At 38.2% G+C, this 16,867-nt stretch overlaps 1 protein-coding gene and 1 long non-coding RNA gene across 14 annotated transcripts in view; one reads left to right on the top strand and one right to left on the bottom strand.

The window, feature by feature from the left end:
• Positions 1-12,237, top strand: part of SORBS2 (sorbin and SH3 domain containing 2) — a 205,080-nt gene extending 192,843 nt beyond the window's left edge. For all 13 annotated transcript variants that reach the window (XM_043454399.1, XM_043454402.1, XM_043454405.1 and 10 more), the window contains 3 exons: positions 3,826-3,875; positions 7,641-7,747; positions 10,093-12,237. In XM_043454399.1, the coding sequence (XP_043310334.1) occupies positions 3,826-3,875; positions 7,641-7,747; positions 10,093-10,154 (219 nt within the window). In that variant the 3' untranslated portion in view covers positions 10,155-12,237. The remainder of the gene's footprint in view (positions 1-3,825; positions 3,876-7,640; positions 7,748-10,092) is intronic.
• Positions 1-16,867, bottom strand: part of LOC122432466 — a 111,799-nt gene that overhangs the window by 63,311 nt on the left and 31,621 nt on the right. The gene's annotated exons all lie outside the window — the stretch shown is intronic.

Raw genomic sequence — 16,867 nt, 5'->3', positions numbered from 1 at the left:
GTATCTGGTTCTATATTTATCACAAAACCGCTAAGAAGTTATGAGTAATAGAAATGCCTGAGCAGATAGTGAAAATGCAAATGAACACAGGCCAAAACTACTGGTGGCTAAAGGCTGATCCTTTCTCAGAATTTAAAATCTGAGACAGGTCAGAAACACAGATGAATATCTATTCCACATCAGTCTGTGGTCTTTAAAATAGCCTTTCAAAATGACTCCAGGCTGAAGGAACTTGGTGAGAGCTGTCCAAGGGCATTAACACTTTTTAACATGTTGCTGTCATTATTCACCATTAGGCGGCAATAGAGTGCAGACACAGGTCTTTGCCTCAAGCTTTGCGCCCAGTTACAACATCAGGAGGGGAAAAGCAAAAGACAGTCTCCCAAATAGTTCAGTTGAGTATCCACACAGAACATAAACACTTGCCTAAAGGAAGAAATTAAGATGTGACTTTAATAAGACCACACTATCTATTCCATCATAGTCATCTTTAATCCAATATAGAGAGTCAAAATTATAATTCAGATCCTTCTTACCTGTCTGTGGTATTAAGAAATTTTCTTTGGGCTTTGGTTTACTGATCTGAAAAATGAAGTTTCATTATTGTTTTAAAAGTAATTGCTTTTATGTGACGGAGACACTTGGAAATTAACCAACGTCAGTTGTCACAGCTCTCTGACAACTGAATGGGTAACAAGGGAAAGACATCTGTGCAAATGTGGATTCCTTTATGGATTCCCTAAGGGGGACATGACCTAAACCATCATCATGTCTGACTCCTGATTTAAGCAATAAGGAAACTGAGGTGCATATCAAAGGTCATACAGTTAGTCACTGCCAACACCAGAAAGACACAAGTGTGCCCTCACAAGTATCTATACTGCTCACTCCTCTGTTGACCAAATACTTTTAAAATAAATTATTTCAGTTGGTGTAACTGGTCATTTTTCCTCCAAACTGGTTCCCAAGTATCCATATTCACATGGAGAGGAGTCCTATCAAAGGTAACCTCAGAAAAATTCTAAAACTCTCTGTTATAATAGATACACAACTTCTCTGCTAATAAAAGCCATGATAAATCCTGGCCTGAGTATGTGAACAGTATAGAAAACCAGTGGTTCAGGAAAAAAAAAAAAAGTGGGGGTGGGACCTTTCAAGGATATGAAGGAAGTATTGGGAAAGATTGGTTAAAAAACAAGGATGTTACTGGCTGACACACCCAGGAACACGAATTATTAAGACATAGAGGCCTCTGGAATTAAGGTAGCCGCTTGGTTCTTACAAAAGCCTGACTTTCATAATTAGCAAAGAGATGGTTCATTTAAATGATTTAGGAGATGAGTTGAATTAAAGAAATTAAACTAGTAGAACTATAATGACAATAATGGAAAAGTGCTATATGGGTTTTAATAAGTAAATTTTTTTTATATTAACAATATGATTTTAAAGTTGTATTCACCTTTTTACATAGGGAGCAATGAAATTAGACCAACCAGTTTTACCAAGCACTGATGCCATGATGTAGAAGTGAAACTTTTACTCAACTCAAAACTATTAGAATGGTTTAAAAGTGTGAAAATAGGCATGACATTTTTAGAGCACAATGAAATATATTTTACAAAACATTTTCTCTTAAAGCAAGAACATATACTATTTTCTTAATTATAAGTTTGTTATGCACTGCAAATGGCTCTATGATTTTGTGTGTGTGTGCAAATTAGTAGCTATCTTGGTATGAAATTTGAAATATGGCATTTTAGATGTTTTTAAGTTACATTTTTAAATGTAGTATTTTTGAGTAACTAATACAAGCATTTTCAATATCATGTGACTTGAATGCATAATCTTTGGCCTGAAATCTTACTCCTGGAAATGTGTTCTAAGGAATAGCTCAAAAGAAGAAAATATCTCTTTGTACAAAAATGTTTATAGCTTTGAAATATATGATAGTGAAAAAGGCAAGATCAATCTTAATTTCAAAAGCAAAAAAGAGAGAGAGATGACTAAGACAATCAAAAAGGATATATATACATATGTGAGGGAACATTATTCTGCAGTGATTTAAAATGAAAAAGAAGACTGAGAAAAGGAGACTGGAAATTATTACAAAATATAAATAGCAATTGATAAATACAAATATTATTTCTGCAGAAAAGTATATATATATATGATATATATATACATATGTATATATATATATGTAATATATCATATATATATGACTGAATGAAAACTTGAAGAAATGTAGGCTTAAGAATGACTTAACTTTACCTCTTCGTTTAATTAAATTGATTTAGTCTTAATCAATCTTAAAATAGTATATTTATAATTTTAATAATAAATACATTGTTAGTTATTTTATATTTATGTACAGGCTAAGTATTATACTCTTCAGCCATACATGTGTCCAACAATTTTTATCCACTCTTTAATCTTACACTTATATATTCCATGCATAGACTGTTGAGTGAAATTTCTAAGAATACAGCTGGTAAATAGTAGTTTCCAATTACTATTAATTGAAAGCTTGAAGTTTTAGTAGTCTAGTAACAAGCACCTAGTCTTCTATGCTAGACAGACAGCTTGGATGGGAAGGAAGTGGATAAAGAATGCAGGAAGGGAGCAGCTTATAGACTCTTAGACTGAAAGAAACCCAAAGTCACCCTCCATTCTTGAACCAGTGGGGTTTGATGGACAGTTTGCAGGGGGGAATTCCCAGTCTCTCAGTTATCCATTTATAACTCCAGGATCCAGGTACTGATCCTGAAGTCTAATGTCAGGGATCTAAACTCTAGTCATCAATAAGGAATCACTTTTATAATTGCCATGCAATTTGTCATTCAGATTCTGATTTATCTCATTTTTACCATGTAGCCATCATTTATAAAAGAATGGTTTTGAAGTGTGTTGTGAATGAACTGTGATGCATTCCCGCCCCCCCCCCCCCCGCAAAAGGTAACATTTAGACAGTTGGTATAAATGACATTGCGTTTCCATATTCAAGAAATGTGTTAACTTTCATTCATTGAAGTATTTATGTGGATATATGGGATTCAAAGGCTTGTCATTTCCAATATTATAAGTATCTATTACAGATACTGGTCTTGATGCTTAGTTTAAAAAGAAAGGAAACTCTTTTGAGAGTTCAGTGCACTGGGAATTTCTACCAGTATTTCTCTTCTCAGGTAAAATGTTATGTGTTACCTGGATATTGTTTGTTACATGCAATTTAAAACTCTCTGTTTTCTGTTTTTAAAAATGCATGTGTTTCCTCCACATTGAGAACAGAGAGTGTTAATTCAAATGTAGCATGGCATGTCTGCCTCTTGACATGTTCCTCTGTACCGTATGTGAAAATGTTGTCTGTGAAGGAAAAGTATATTAGAATGAATGTGGATACTTTGCCGTTAAGACTACATGTGGTTTATTTTTTGCTTGTTTGAGAAAACGCTGAAGAATAAGGTTGAATGAAGATGTCCAAACTCCCCAGTCTAGTTATTTGGTGTCTATGTTCTTGCCATGTTCCTGGCCTTTGAAAAATCAATGGGACTGAGCCCTGAGTCTTCCTTAAAGCTTGAGCAGACAAGATTGCAGATATGTTCAAACATTTGAACTTTGGTTATTTCTACTTAATTTAAAGCACCCTTCAAAATATTTTAATTATGAATCCTATAGAAACCCTTTATTTGGTTTTTCTTTTCTTCCTCTTGGTTTTTTACAACAGGAAATATTAAATGTCAAGAAAAGTGCCATGCCATTATCCAAATTATCTTTTAATTAGTACCAGTTTAAGCATTGATTACATTGAAAATCATTTCATTTCAGCCACAGCGTCCTGTGTTTACTCATGAAAACATTCAAGGTGGGGGGGAACCGTAAGTATTCTTCTTATCTTCTAAATTTGAGACTAACCTTGACCGGCATAATGGACCATTGATGTACCATTAAGCAAGGATGGTACAACTTTGCACATGAAAGAGACCAGAGTAACTAACATGAGATAAGACCTCCCAGATTAAGAGTAATTAGAATAACTTCCATCTTTCACAACAGAGAACAGAAGCTACTTTTGAAAAAAATCCATGATTTTGCAAAGATTGATTTATGCACTAGAAAAACCTTCCAATGCTGCAGTGATTCCTAAGATTTATGAATCTGTCTCTCTCCTTGTGCTACTCAGCATGTAGATTCTAGTAACTGCAGCCTTAAGACACTGAAAATGTTCTAACATTGTTTTTACACATATTTGAAAAGCAAGAGAATGTCAAAGTAGACCTACAGTGATAAGTTAGTGACATAATTACAAAGTTCCAGAATGTTGGAAATGTCATGCATTGTCAGTTATGTGATGTTTACTACTCAGAGGGCCAGGAAAATGCCTGTTAACACTTTCTTTCAAATCCCCACCTCCTTTCTGATACTAAGTCAAATCAAACCTGAAGGTGTCACATGCTGTCTTTAAGGTTGCCTTTCTGCTCCATTTTGCCCAAGAGAGACATTCAGAGGTTATCCACTTCCTGTTGGCTCTTGCCTCTGAGTCAGGAGTGAGCCGGCTGGGAAGGAGCATTTACAGGACTAAACCTTGTCGGGCTGACCTGAGTCCGCACACACAGTGCGCCCCCTGCCGGCTGGCCAAGCTCCATTCCCCAGTTCAGTTCAGGCGCTCAGTCCGACTTTGACCCCATGGACTTCATGCCAGGCTGGAGCACAGCAAACCAGCAGAGCCTCGTGACCTCCCAGCCATCAGTCCCTCCTCACTGCTCACATATCTGGTGCTTAGCGAAAAGCTCAGGCCTCAGAAACCATCTCTCAAACCCATCATTGGGTACAGCTAGAAAGAAATTTTTGTTAATGAAGAGGTTTGGAGGAACAGATCATTTAAAATTTCATTTAGTTTGGAAAAAAAGTTTATAACTCATAATTCTAAAGGTTGACTTTGTGTTCTTTTTTACACAGTTGACTATGAGATGAATCACAGAGAATAAATCCAAGACTGATTAGGTTTACTGCACTGCATCATCAATGCATTGTATTAGCAGCTTTTAATCAACTTAGGAATTAGGATATAGGTGATGTTACATTTTCATGTCATATGGAGTTAATACTCACACGTGTTTATGAGCTCACAGGTGGGAGGCACATTTTCGGTGCCCTGCTTTGAACATTATAAAAGTTCTTTATTAAGTTTCTATTTGATTACAATGCCAAGGATAGGTTGTTGTTCAGTCGCTCAGTGGTGTCCGACTGTTTGCAACCCCATGGACTGCAGGGTGTCACTTAATCTCTCTCATTTAAGAAATAGGTTTTGATTGAAAATAGGAACAAAATGTTATCATGTCACTCCAATTCAGAAGTATGGTTAAAATATGTTACAGAAAGAGCTGCAAGTTATAGACAGAGTTTCATGATTGGCCGACCATTTCCTGTTTTAAAGACAAATTTCTTTTTGAGGCATCCTGACCCCACCACCATCGTTCATCTCACCAACACATCCTTCAAAATAGCATTTTTTTTTTAATTGTAATTCGACTGCATTTCCTGTCGTGCAACACTGATTTTGAAGCCAACAGAGGCAGGAGGATTTCTGAAAGGTTTGTTTATGTTTCCATGAAACTTCCAATTTTCTTCTCTTTTTTTTTTTTTTTTGGTGGTCTAATTAAACCAGAATGGTAAGTAAACTTTGACAAGCACACTGGTTTTCATCATGTTAAAGTGAAGGAGGAGTTCGTGCCAGTTCTTTTTTTTTTTTTCACTCTAGGGACCTTGAGATTCTTCAAGCAGCTGGGATTTATGGCCTTAAATAGGCCTATTTCTGAGAGTGGTTGGAGATGGGCCTGGGTGAAGGCTGAAGGCTGAAGAGCTTAGAGATCTAGCATTTCCCAAAGTGAGAGATGCAATGTATATCCATAGATTTAGCAGCCCAGGAATGCCTTTCTCTCTCAAATGTGAGACTGGAAAAGGAACGGCAGTGAAACTAACTTCCCCCAGGGATGGACAAAAGATACCATTCCTTCACCTGAGCATCTTCAAATCGAACAACAAAATAATCTGACTCCTCCAATCAGGGCTCACCCCATGCAAACATCCAAATTAAGGAATGTTGGTACTCAAGACCTCCCTGTCTATTTTGCCATTGCTCTAGGATTTAGGCTATCTTTCTTAGCCCTTCCCCACAACCAGAATCCTTTCTCCATAGAAGACCTCAAAACCCCAAGTGGCTAATAAGGTTTACCTGGAGAAAAAAATGTTAACAGGGGAAGAAATCTCTAACAGTGGAATTTCAGGCTTTGCTCTCAGGCTAGAGAAGATAATGTTTTCTAGTTCAGGCTGTTAGACACCACATCTTATCAGGTCTTTCCCCAGTACACCCTCCCCCAGTCCAGCTTTATCCAGACTCATTCCTTCCCCAATCGGAAAAAGTTCAGGGAAGCCAATACAGCCTGTCTCTGATTTGTCACATGACATTTGAGTTCAGGTGAGAGAATAGTTTTGTTCTACCAAAGGATGATTCTCTTGACTAAAGTAATCAAAATAAATCATTCTTGTTCCTGAGCAATATCCAATATTATCAACCTTTTAAAGTTAGCTTGAAAAAATCCAAAGTGCCATGAAATGTGGTTTTTATTTCCTACTTTGGCAAAATTACATTAACTGTTAAGAAGAACAGCAGAAAAAATTCATTAAAAAAAAATCCCCCTCACAATACTGGTATTATTTTAGTAGTAATATGACATTTTCATGTTAACTGCATATCAAATGCGTCCTGACCCTCTAAACTGCTAGAATTGGTATCCTTCCAAAATGCCAGTCCATATTAGTATGCATGCTATTTTATTACCCAAAATTCTCTGAGTTTATTACTGATTGATGCCACCAAAATATATGCTCTCAAAGAATTCAAAGAAAGAAAGAAAAGTGGCAGCATTCTATCAGTAATACTTTTACATACAGTTGTTTCAAGAGAGAGTTTTTACATTAAGAACAACTTTTCTAGGACCCATTTTAAAAAAGAACTTATGTCTCTAAATCTACTGCCTGAGACAACCACTTACACTGATGCAAACTATGAAATTAAACTATTTTAAAGACTTCCTCCCAGTAAAAAAAAAAAAAAACTTCTCTTTTATAGTAATTTCCACATAGCAATATAAAAGCTTTACCTGAGACATTTTGTACATCTTGATTTAGAATCATTTGAAAATTCCACTTGCAAGTTGCAGTTCCTTGCTCCTGAATATGACTAGTTAAAACTATAATTCCTTCTTGTTTTATATAGCTGAAAAGTACACATACCACTTCTATTATATTCTGTATTATTATTTAATGTCCAAATTATCACTATCTATGAATGTGCAATTGAAGTGCAGGTCAAATTTATAAATGTTAAAATGTTTTAATACAACTCATGGATAGAATCTTCCATAAATTTTCCTCATTGTGAGTTCTGAGATGCTGTTAGAGTGGTCTAATTCTTATGAAAGCTTAACTACCTCTACTTACTTTACAATCTTACCAAAGACTTATACTACCCTAATTAATATGTCAAGGATAGGTTCAAAGTAAAATAAATATTATATTCTTTCGGTAGTTTCATAGAGGTGCAAAAAAAATTTTTAACACATGCATTTGTCTTGTTTAAGGTTTCAGGCTCTGTATAACTATACTCCTAGGAATGAAGATGAGCTGGAGCTCAGAGAAAGTGATGTCATTGATGTGATGGAAAAATGTGATGATGGATGGTTTGTGGGTATGTGTACATTTCCTTTCAGGCATTTGGCCATTTTATAATTTGCTTATGTTTGCTCCCGTGCATGGTTGGAGGTGATAGTCAAGCTTTCTTGGATTTCCTAATGCCTTTGATCTTTCATACGTCCATATGCATTAATGTAATCCTAGGGCAACTGCATTTTGAATACAGTTTAGTATTACTGCTTCAGGTATATGTGGTTTCCTGCTGGTTTTATTTCCAAGTCAACTGAAAGAAGAAAATTTCTCTAAATAGCACCAACCAGTAAAGGCTGAGATCTGAGAACAACAATGAGCTGTCCCTTAGACGAGAAACACGAATGTTCTATTCAGCAGAGAATGCTGGTCATCAGCAGTGAGGGTCTACTCTGAGAAAAGAGATGAAATGAACAACTCATGCATGACTAGGTCTGTTGGAGGTGCCCTTGGTTGTTGTTCAGTCACTCAGTCATGTCCGACTCTTTGCGACCCCGTGGACTACAGCACGCCAGGCTTCCCGGTCCTTCACTATCTCCCAGAGCTCGCTCAAACTCATGTCACTGAGTCGATGATGCCATCCAAGCATCTCATCCTCTGTCGTCCCCTTCTCCTCCTGTCCTCAATCTTTCCCCGCATCAGGATCTTTTCCAATAAGTCAGCTCTTCACATTAGGTGGCCAAAGTATTGGAGCTTCAGCTTCACATCAGTCCTTCTGATGAAGACTCGGGGTTGATTTCCTTTAGGATTGACTGGTTTGATCTCCTTGTTGTCCAAGGGATTCTCAGGAGACTTCTCTAGCATCACAGTTCAAAAGCCATCGATTCTTAGGCACTCAGCCTTCTTTATCGCCCAACTCTCACAGCTACTGGAAAGACCTTAACTTTGACTAGAGGAACCTTTGTTGGCAAAGTGAGGTCTCTCCTTTTTAATACACTGTCTAGGTTTGTCATAGCTTTCTTAAGGTCCACTGATCCACCTTAGCTTCAATATGTGGTCCAAGTAGAGAGAAGTTCCATTCTTACCACATACAAAACAGCCCCATTCTTACCATCTTGAAAGAAAACTAGAGGTTTTCTGAGAAAATTTTTGTAGATAAGAGTATCATATACTAAGTCACAGAGGAAAGAGATGAAAAGGAAACAGATGTAGGAAGATGAAGGATACAACTGCTGGAGGTATGAAGGCTTTCTGTAGACAGGCCAGCTGTCGGGAAATAAAGGAACAAAGGCCACATTAGCAGCCACAAGCCTCTGCCTCTGTTTATATTAATTCCCCACTGAGAAGAAGAGTAAAATGGCTTACCTGCACAGGGATAAAGAAGATCAGTCATCAAACCAGAACAGTAAGCTCTAGAGGGTAAATGAGAAAGGGAAGTACAGAGACTGTGTTCACTCTATGTGAGCTGGAAAACCTAAGGAAGAATTTGATACACTTGCTCTTCCCAAAAGCTTCAAAAGAATTATGATATTTGAATCCAAAAGCTATCATCATGATGGTCCTTTATGCATTTGGTTTTACTCCTTATATTAGAAACATCCCCAGTGTTTGCCTGTGGTCTGCCTTTTTTTCTTTAGTGACTTAGTAAGTTGTTCAAATATTCTACATTTTATGAAGGACCCTAGCAGGGCTATTTGTAAATGAATGCTGTGGTATTTAGCATGATCTATGAAATAACAAAACAGGGTGGTGATGGCATCCCTGATAAAGCCTTCGTGTTACACTGTGCTAAGGAGCCGTGACAGACCTCCTGCTCACAGAACCAAGCCTTGCTGTGGGCCTTTTCCAGTCCATCCTATCCCACGGCCAGCCCCATCTTTATTGAGAAGATTGTACCCACATGCATTTCCTCTTCCGCTCCTCACTCCTGTCTAGCAGCCTCAGTGATGGAGCCCCATCATACTCAAGTGTCCTTGTTCTTAAAAACCCACCTCCTCAGCAAGATTGTCTCTCCCCTCAGACCAAGAGGCTGAGCTTTTCTCTTTAGCCTGGTGTGATGGGAGCAGTTGGATGGCATCACTGACTCGATGGACATGAGTTTGAGCAAGCTCTGGGAGTTGGTGATGGACAGGGAAGCCTGGTGTGCTGTAGTCCATGGGATCGCAGAGAGTCTGACATGACTGAGCAACTGAACTGAACTCAATTAAACTGATGGGAGTGCAGTCTTTAAGCTTAAGAAGTGATGAAGACATCGGGCAGTAGAGATTAGACTGCTGACTTTGTTGTCCCATCCCTTCAATGAGTCTCTCTTCTTTTCCAAACTCTGAGGGCTTGCTCTCTTAGTGAGTTTTCAAGCCCACTTGAACTGATGAACTGATATCTCATGGTTGTTACCCCCCGCCCCATTTCATTTATCATTTCTGTTTTCAGGAACCTCTAGAAGAACCAAATTCTTTGGTACTTTTCCCGGAAACTATGTCAAGAGGCTGTGAATCACTCTCCTGGTTATTTATGCCGCATTTCAGCAGCACATCTGCATAACCTTGCCTGAGAGATCCCGCAGGCCTCCTGCTGTAATGCCTTCCAGCTTCCAACAGAAGTCACCCACTATCACCATCTCCACCTGCCACCAAACCACCAGCAACTGAACTGCCACGCCCTGGGGAAGATGGGCGGATTAGCCTCCATGTGAAAGTGCATATTCCTGCTTTCTGCTCTAAACTTGGAAAAGTGGATGTGTGGCATCAGAAAGAAAACCCTATGCTTAATAAGGGTTGAGCAGTTGAGGCAAAAAAATAAGTGTCTCAAGGAGGCTCCCTGGTCCACTTTGGAAGCTGTTCTCCCTTCAGGCAACCAGAAGATTGTCTCTTACTACTTGCTGTGGTTCACATTTTCACCTTCTTAGCTTGGCGGTATATTTTCCTTTCACGAGTTTGCCTAGTGTCCTGGTTTACACGATATGACAACTGTACTTCAACTATTGTTTGCCTGCACTTATTTGTTGTAAAATGCACAGTGATTACAAAATCTAAAGCAAGAGTAGGAAAGTTAATTCGAATGAGTGTGATTTTGTTGAATTGAATGTGAGTTTCCAATAGGAGTCTTTTCCTGCAGGTTTTCTTTTTGTACTTTTTAGAAGTGCAAACAGTAAGTGAATAAGAGCCTTTGGTAATAATCATGAGAATATAAGAGGTTTAGCTAGACTACAAAAAAAAAATAACTATTGTGTTGTAAAGTTGCATTGCTATTTTATATTAAAATGTAATAATCAGCATCATGAACAATGAGCTCTTAGTGTTTTATTTATCTGATAAAAGTTAAATAAAAGCAGTGTTAGTGACAGGGGCAACGAATTATTCTAACATAGACACTTGAAAATATGTGTAAGCAATATTCATAGGTAAGATTTCACTGTGTGTACACATACACATCTGAGATTGTATGAGAACAGACAATCCATATGCTATGTTGTACGTTTTATGGAAATGTAGAAGAATCTCACACATTATTTTATAGAAATAGAGTACTTTGGAAGCATCACAAGTATTAAGGTTGGTTTTAGTAAGGATTATGATCAATACAATTATTTTTACTATGATAATTATTTTTCTTCTCTGGAACTCAGAATCCTGGCTACATTTGAGGACAGGAATATGTTGAGCCTGATTTTCCTGGTGTGTGTAAACTATTTCCTCGGAATACATTAGGCACTTTTTAGAGACAATGTTAAATCATTCAGGTTATATTTTCTGCCCTGAAATAGAAACCTACGAGATGATATTGGGACCTGAAAGATTTAATGTGGTTAACAGTGCCTGAATTACGCATACCCCGAGAACTAGCTTTGTATTTCTTATGACTTTGCATAAGAACTATTCATATTTGGATCTTCAGCACCTTATAGATAAAACTTTTTACAGCATTTCTTCTGTGGACAGTGATTGATCTTTTCACAATGTACGTAGACTCTAGAATTTTGTACATACATTTGCTCTTTTTTTTGTACAGACTATTTAGTTGTTGAGAAGACAGGGGAATTTCCTAATTTGGTCTTTATCCTTCATTTAAACTAAGCTAAAACACCTTCAACAGATCATCCTTTACATCTCCCAGAAATCATTATTATGACTCGACAGTGCGATTCTGTAAGATAGCACTTAGCAAAAGTTTATGAATATAAGATTTTAGCAGCCAAACTAAAATGTATATAAACACTGATTATAGAGGAATTTCACTAGGAAGAAGGTAAAGAAACATCTTTGAGTAGCCTACCTTGATTATTGTCAAGTTCACAGCCAGCTTTATATTTTAAAGGCTTTGGGTTTGAAATTAGGTCAACTGCATGCAGCTTTGCTGATAAATGAATAATTACCTTTGATGCCATTTATGAGAGAAGACTTCAATATCTGTTGCCTGTCATACTTAAGAAAAATTAATGTTTCTACTCTCTGTATCTGATTTTAAAAGGAAAAATATTCATACCAAGCTTTTAGGTAATTGACTTCAAATTCTTACAAGCAAAGGTCATTGTGTTTTTCTTGAATAGACATCTAATAAATTTTGCTTGGACATATACTTCAGCTTTTCTTCTTGACATTTATCCTTACATGAATTGTGTACTTTATTCCAACCTGTTAGATAAACTCGGATAAAATGCATTTGCTCTGTGCTCTCTTGACACACAAATGGAGAAAAGATGCATTTGGATCAGCTCAGAGAAGAAATATTTTTTAAAACCATCACCAAAGCTCCTTTGGCTAAAGATTGTCCTTCAGCTAAAACAACACATTTTAAAATATTTCTGCCTCAAAAATAGCTATTTTTCTAAGGAGAAGTTAATTACAAGAAGTTGTAAGCACTTTACAAATTCAACTATCTTCAGTTCAACATCCTTGCCCCAAAAAAAGCTTTATCACCATTGGCATGGCAAACTGTTAATACTCACAAGCGCTCAATGAATCTCAAACTAGGTGTTGCCATGGGGTGTCATTCCTTTACCTCAACAGATAGTAAGCAGCTAGCTCTCCCACTTGGATACTTTCTAATAAACTGGAGTCCTTTCAGGCTCTATGTGCTTCAGCCCTCTTCCAGATCTATCACTCACATACTCAGAAACACGGACGTTCCTCTGTTGGCAATTTAGTTATCAATGTTGTCTTATCATGTAGCTTCACCTCAACACCCACCCTGATCCCCTCTATTCCACTGGGCAGTTTCCCCCATGTATTAGCTTTCCACAAAGGTATGTTCCCATTGTAGGACGAATTATTATTATTATTCTTTTAGTCCCTGGTTTTGTGAGGACATTTATGGGTAATTTAACCAGGTGAATCTGATCAAACACAGGATGCTGTTGGTGAACTTTCTGCAAGAGAATCTGCCAAATGATCAGCATGCTAAATATATAAATCTGGGATTATAAAACCACGTGCATCAAAATCCGGACTTCCTTGTCCCACTGGAGAATTTTATCATCTGTTATTCTCTGCAGAATCTGTTGAGATGCAGCAGCAATTCTGCCAAAGCCCAAGCTCAAGAATGCCTAAACAGGGACTTCCCTGGGGGTCCTGTGGTTCTTAACCAGTGATAGACATCTGCGCTTTCAGTGCAGGAGGCATGGGTTTGATCCCTGGTCGGGGATCCTGTATGCCACATGCGACAGGCGAAAAAAAAAAAAAAAAGAATGAAAATAGTACAAAGAATCCCTAAACAGCTTTACATTTTGCCCAGACGTCTGACACAGCCATGCCAACACTGCTGTCAGATCCAGACTGGCCGTAACCAGCGTTCAGCCCTCCTGCTGTGCTTCCTCACTGTGGATGCCAGAACTCTGGGTCAAATGCTGAATTATTTTTTTGCTCCAAAACTGATGCTTAGTGACCTATTTTACTTAATTTTATGTCAATGCATGATCATCAATGAAATTCCTCATTTATGCCATTAATGGTTGCCTTGGTAGGTAGAATAGGATCCATTTTGTTGTGAAACCAACACAACAAGCCCCGTAGAGCACTGTCTCTACTCGTCAGCCTCAGTGGGCTGTGGACTCACACCCGTGTACCAACTGGCCAGCCGGGTCAGGGGAAGGAAAGCAGAAAGGGATCCTCTGATATCTGCCAAATTTTAATCCCTCCTTTGCACAAAGGGGGTGGGGATGAATACAAATAGGCATGTCCACTTCTTATTTGATAAGAAGCAGAAAGAACCTGATAGAGGGTCTGTTTCCATGATGATCCACACTTGATCTCTGTGTGTAGGTGGTCAATTTGTGTGGCCTGATCATTTCTTCCTACTGTTTTCCTGATTTCAGCCACAAATGGATCAGATAAAATAAGCACTTTGTCAGCTTCCAAAAGCCTATTTACAGATTGAATTATTTCATCTTACTTTCCAGATTGTAGCCCTCCAATTATTGTTTGTTAATTAGCAATAATGATTTCAAATTATTTACTCATCATGGATGATTGGGTTAGAGCACAAGTAGAGACCGGCATTAGTTGTAGAGAGTCTACAACAAGAAACTGTAATCTATGGCCTGTGGACCAAATTCAGCCTGCTGCCTGTGTCTATTTGGTCTGCAAGTTAAGCACGGTTTGTACAGATGAACATGGGCAATCGATCTGATGATAAGGAGCATTGACTTTGAGCCCCAATTGAGTCAAATGTTGTCTCCCCAGAAAAGGAATCCCTTTCTTTTCACTGGTAGGTCTATATTGGAGAACCTTTATCCTGTTATTATATTTGGATTTCATCAATTCAAAATTGGTAGAAATTAGTTTTCTCTCTGAAATGTAAATATGTACATAATATCCTCAATCTTGCCTCCTGACCCACAAAACCTGAAATACTTGCTCTCTGTCCCTTTATAGAAAAGAAAAAAAAAACCTGTGAACCCCTGATCTATTCGAATTGTCAGTCACAAACCTGGAAACCAACTAGAGAGAAAGGAATGCTGAATGTCTGCTATATACCAGACTGTCATTTACAAGCATTCTGTGTCTTTTATCCTCACAACAGATCTAAGAGGAAATCTTCTCTGTGCCCATTTTATAGATGAGGACACTGAGGCTATGAGAAGTTAATACAAAATATGCAATGAAAGCTGAATTCAGACTCTGGGGTCTATCTACCAAGCTTGTACTCCTTCTTCTGAGCCAGCTGAGCCTGGTGCTAAACACTTTTGATCAGATCATGTGCACTCAAGAGTCAAACAGCTACATCCACCCAGCTCCCTCCCTCTCTATCACTTCCCTCTCGCAAACTCTGCCATCATCAACAGCTAGCCACTCACAGCAGCATCAAGCTGTGCCCAAGACGACAAGAAAGAGGTGTCTGCTTTTGCCCACCACCATAGTGTTTCCCTGAGGAAAGCTAATTTGGGTTTCTAAAAGTACACAGTAACCAGTGAGGCTATAACTTCAATTACTGGCATGTCTCAGCTGAGCATGGGCCTGCCCGTGAGCTGTGATTCACGAAGGTCCTGAAGGCTGACAGTGAGTCACATCAGCAGCTGATGGTGCTCAGGGAGATGCTTAGTACTGTGAGGCCATTTGGAGAAGAGCAAGGCCAGCATGCTCTAAGAACATGGTGTGCTCATTGGACCTCTTTTCAATAAACAAAGCCCCAGGATAAGCTAGCCATTCTCTGCTGGATGACACTCTGAGTGACTGAGAGCCTTAGCTCACGGCTAAATTCAGCCCCGCCATGGCTCAGGAAAGTTCCATCTGAGCTCATGCACGTACATATATCTTGACCCAAAAAACTTTCAGTACAAGACAGAAATCTGCCTAGCGAATCTTCACCTGTTCCTTTGGGGTTTCTTGTTTCATTCTTTTCCCTAAAATACGATGGGTGACTCAGTTGTCCTAGTGTCTTCCAAAAATAAGCGCCACTGAAAACAAAACTCTGGTTACCATTAACAACACCCGTGGGTGAGTGTCAACTCGCACTGATCAGACAGAAAGCTTGAGAATGACTTTGCAAACATTTTTGTCTTTTTTAATTTATAAGCAAAATGTGTATTGTAGGAAAAATTAGAAAATATAAATGAGCAGAAAGAAAAAACACTGAATCACTAAGGATCTCATTTAGGGTAAAGATTATCATTTGGAACATATCCCTCCATAATGTTTTCCTGCACATGTGTATTAGCCTGTTGTGTGTGTGTGCATATGTGTGTGTGTGTGTGAAAAAATGGAATCATACTGAACATATCAGTTTACATTTAACATTGAACAGGACTCTGAAATAAATAAACCATGCTTCAATTCAACCTTACCAAGGTTTACAAAACCAGTGAGAAAAAGTCAAAGTCAACCCCAGAATTCATGAAAATAATGAACACAAAGCCGAGGCAAGAACTACAGAATTACCACTAGGCTAGAAAATCTGCTGCAATCCAAGGAACTGGTAGATGAAAGAAAAAAAAGATAAAGAGAGAAAAGGAATAATATTTATTATCTCCCTGCCATAAGCCATCGCATGCATTAGGCATTTTTATAGCTAAGGGGGTGGCTAGAGGAAGAGAGAGCTTAAAATGAGAAATGTATGAACTACAGAGGAGTTGGATATGACATACAAACTGTCCTGGGAGTTAGCTGAGTGCACAAGTTTTGAATCAAAACTGAGAGAACGGGTAATAATTTATTTTGAAAGTAGATATATTCCAGAAAAGTTAGATCTAAAACATGTTCATAATGCACTAGCACAGTGCTTCTCACCAAGAGCAATTTTGTCCCTCTCCGAGGGGACATCAGGCAATGTATGAAGACAATTTTGGTTGTCACAAATGGGGGTGCTATTGGCTCCAGAAGTTGTTGACTGGATACTCATGAAATACCAGTGTTTCTCCTGAGGGTGTAAGTACTCATAATGCCATGATGAGGTATAAGCTCAAGAGTTTACAGATAATATTTATCCTAGAGAAATTCCCTCAGACAAAATGGCAAGGAATCAACATACCTTTTCTAAAGACTCACTCACTATTTAACCACGTCAACTAAAACTGGTCTCAAGATTAGACTGGTATAAATATTGGCTTTATTGGGTCTCTAATGCAATGTCAACCCATAGTACTCTTTCTACTGCCATTGCTCAAAACCACTAGTCTATATTTGAGCCTCTGCCCCTGGATTTTCTTCTGCAGATGAGCTTTCATACAAGGAATAGGATATCAAGACCACACATTCAAGGCATCCTGGCTTGA

Source organism: Cervus canadensis, chromosome 31, assembly GCF_019320065.1.
Source record: "Cervus canadensis isolate Bull #8, Minnesota chromosome 31, ASM1932006v1, whole genome shotgun sequence".
Taxonomy (NCBI): domain Eukaryota; kingdom Metazoa; phylum Chordata; class Mammalia; order Artiodactyla; family Cervidae; genus Cervus; species Cervus canadensis.
Note: the sequence above shows the minus strand (reverse complement) of the source record. Positions and strands in the feature narration are given on the sequence as shown.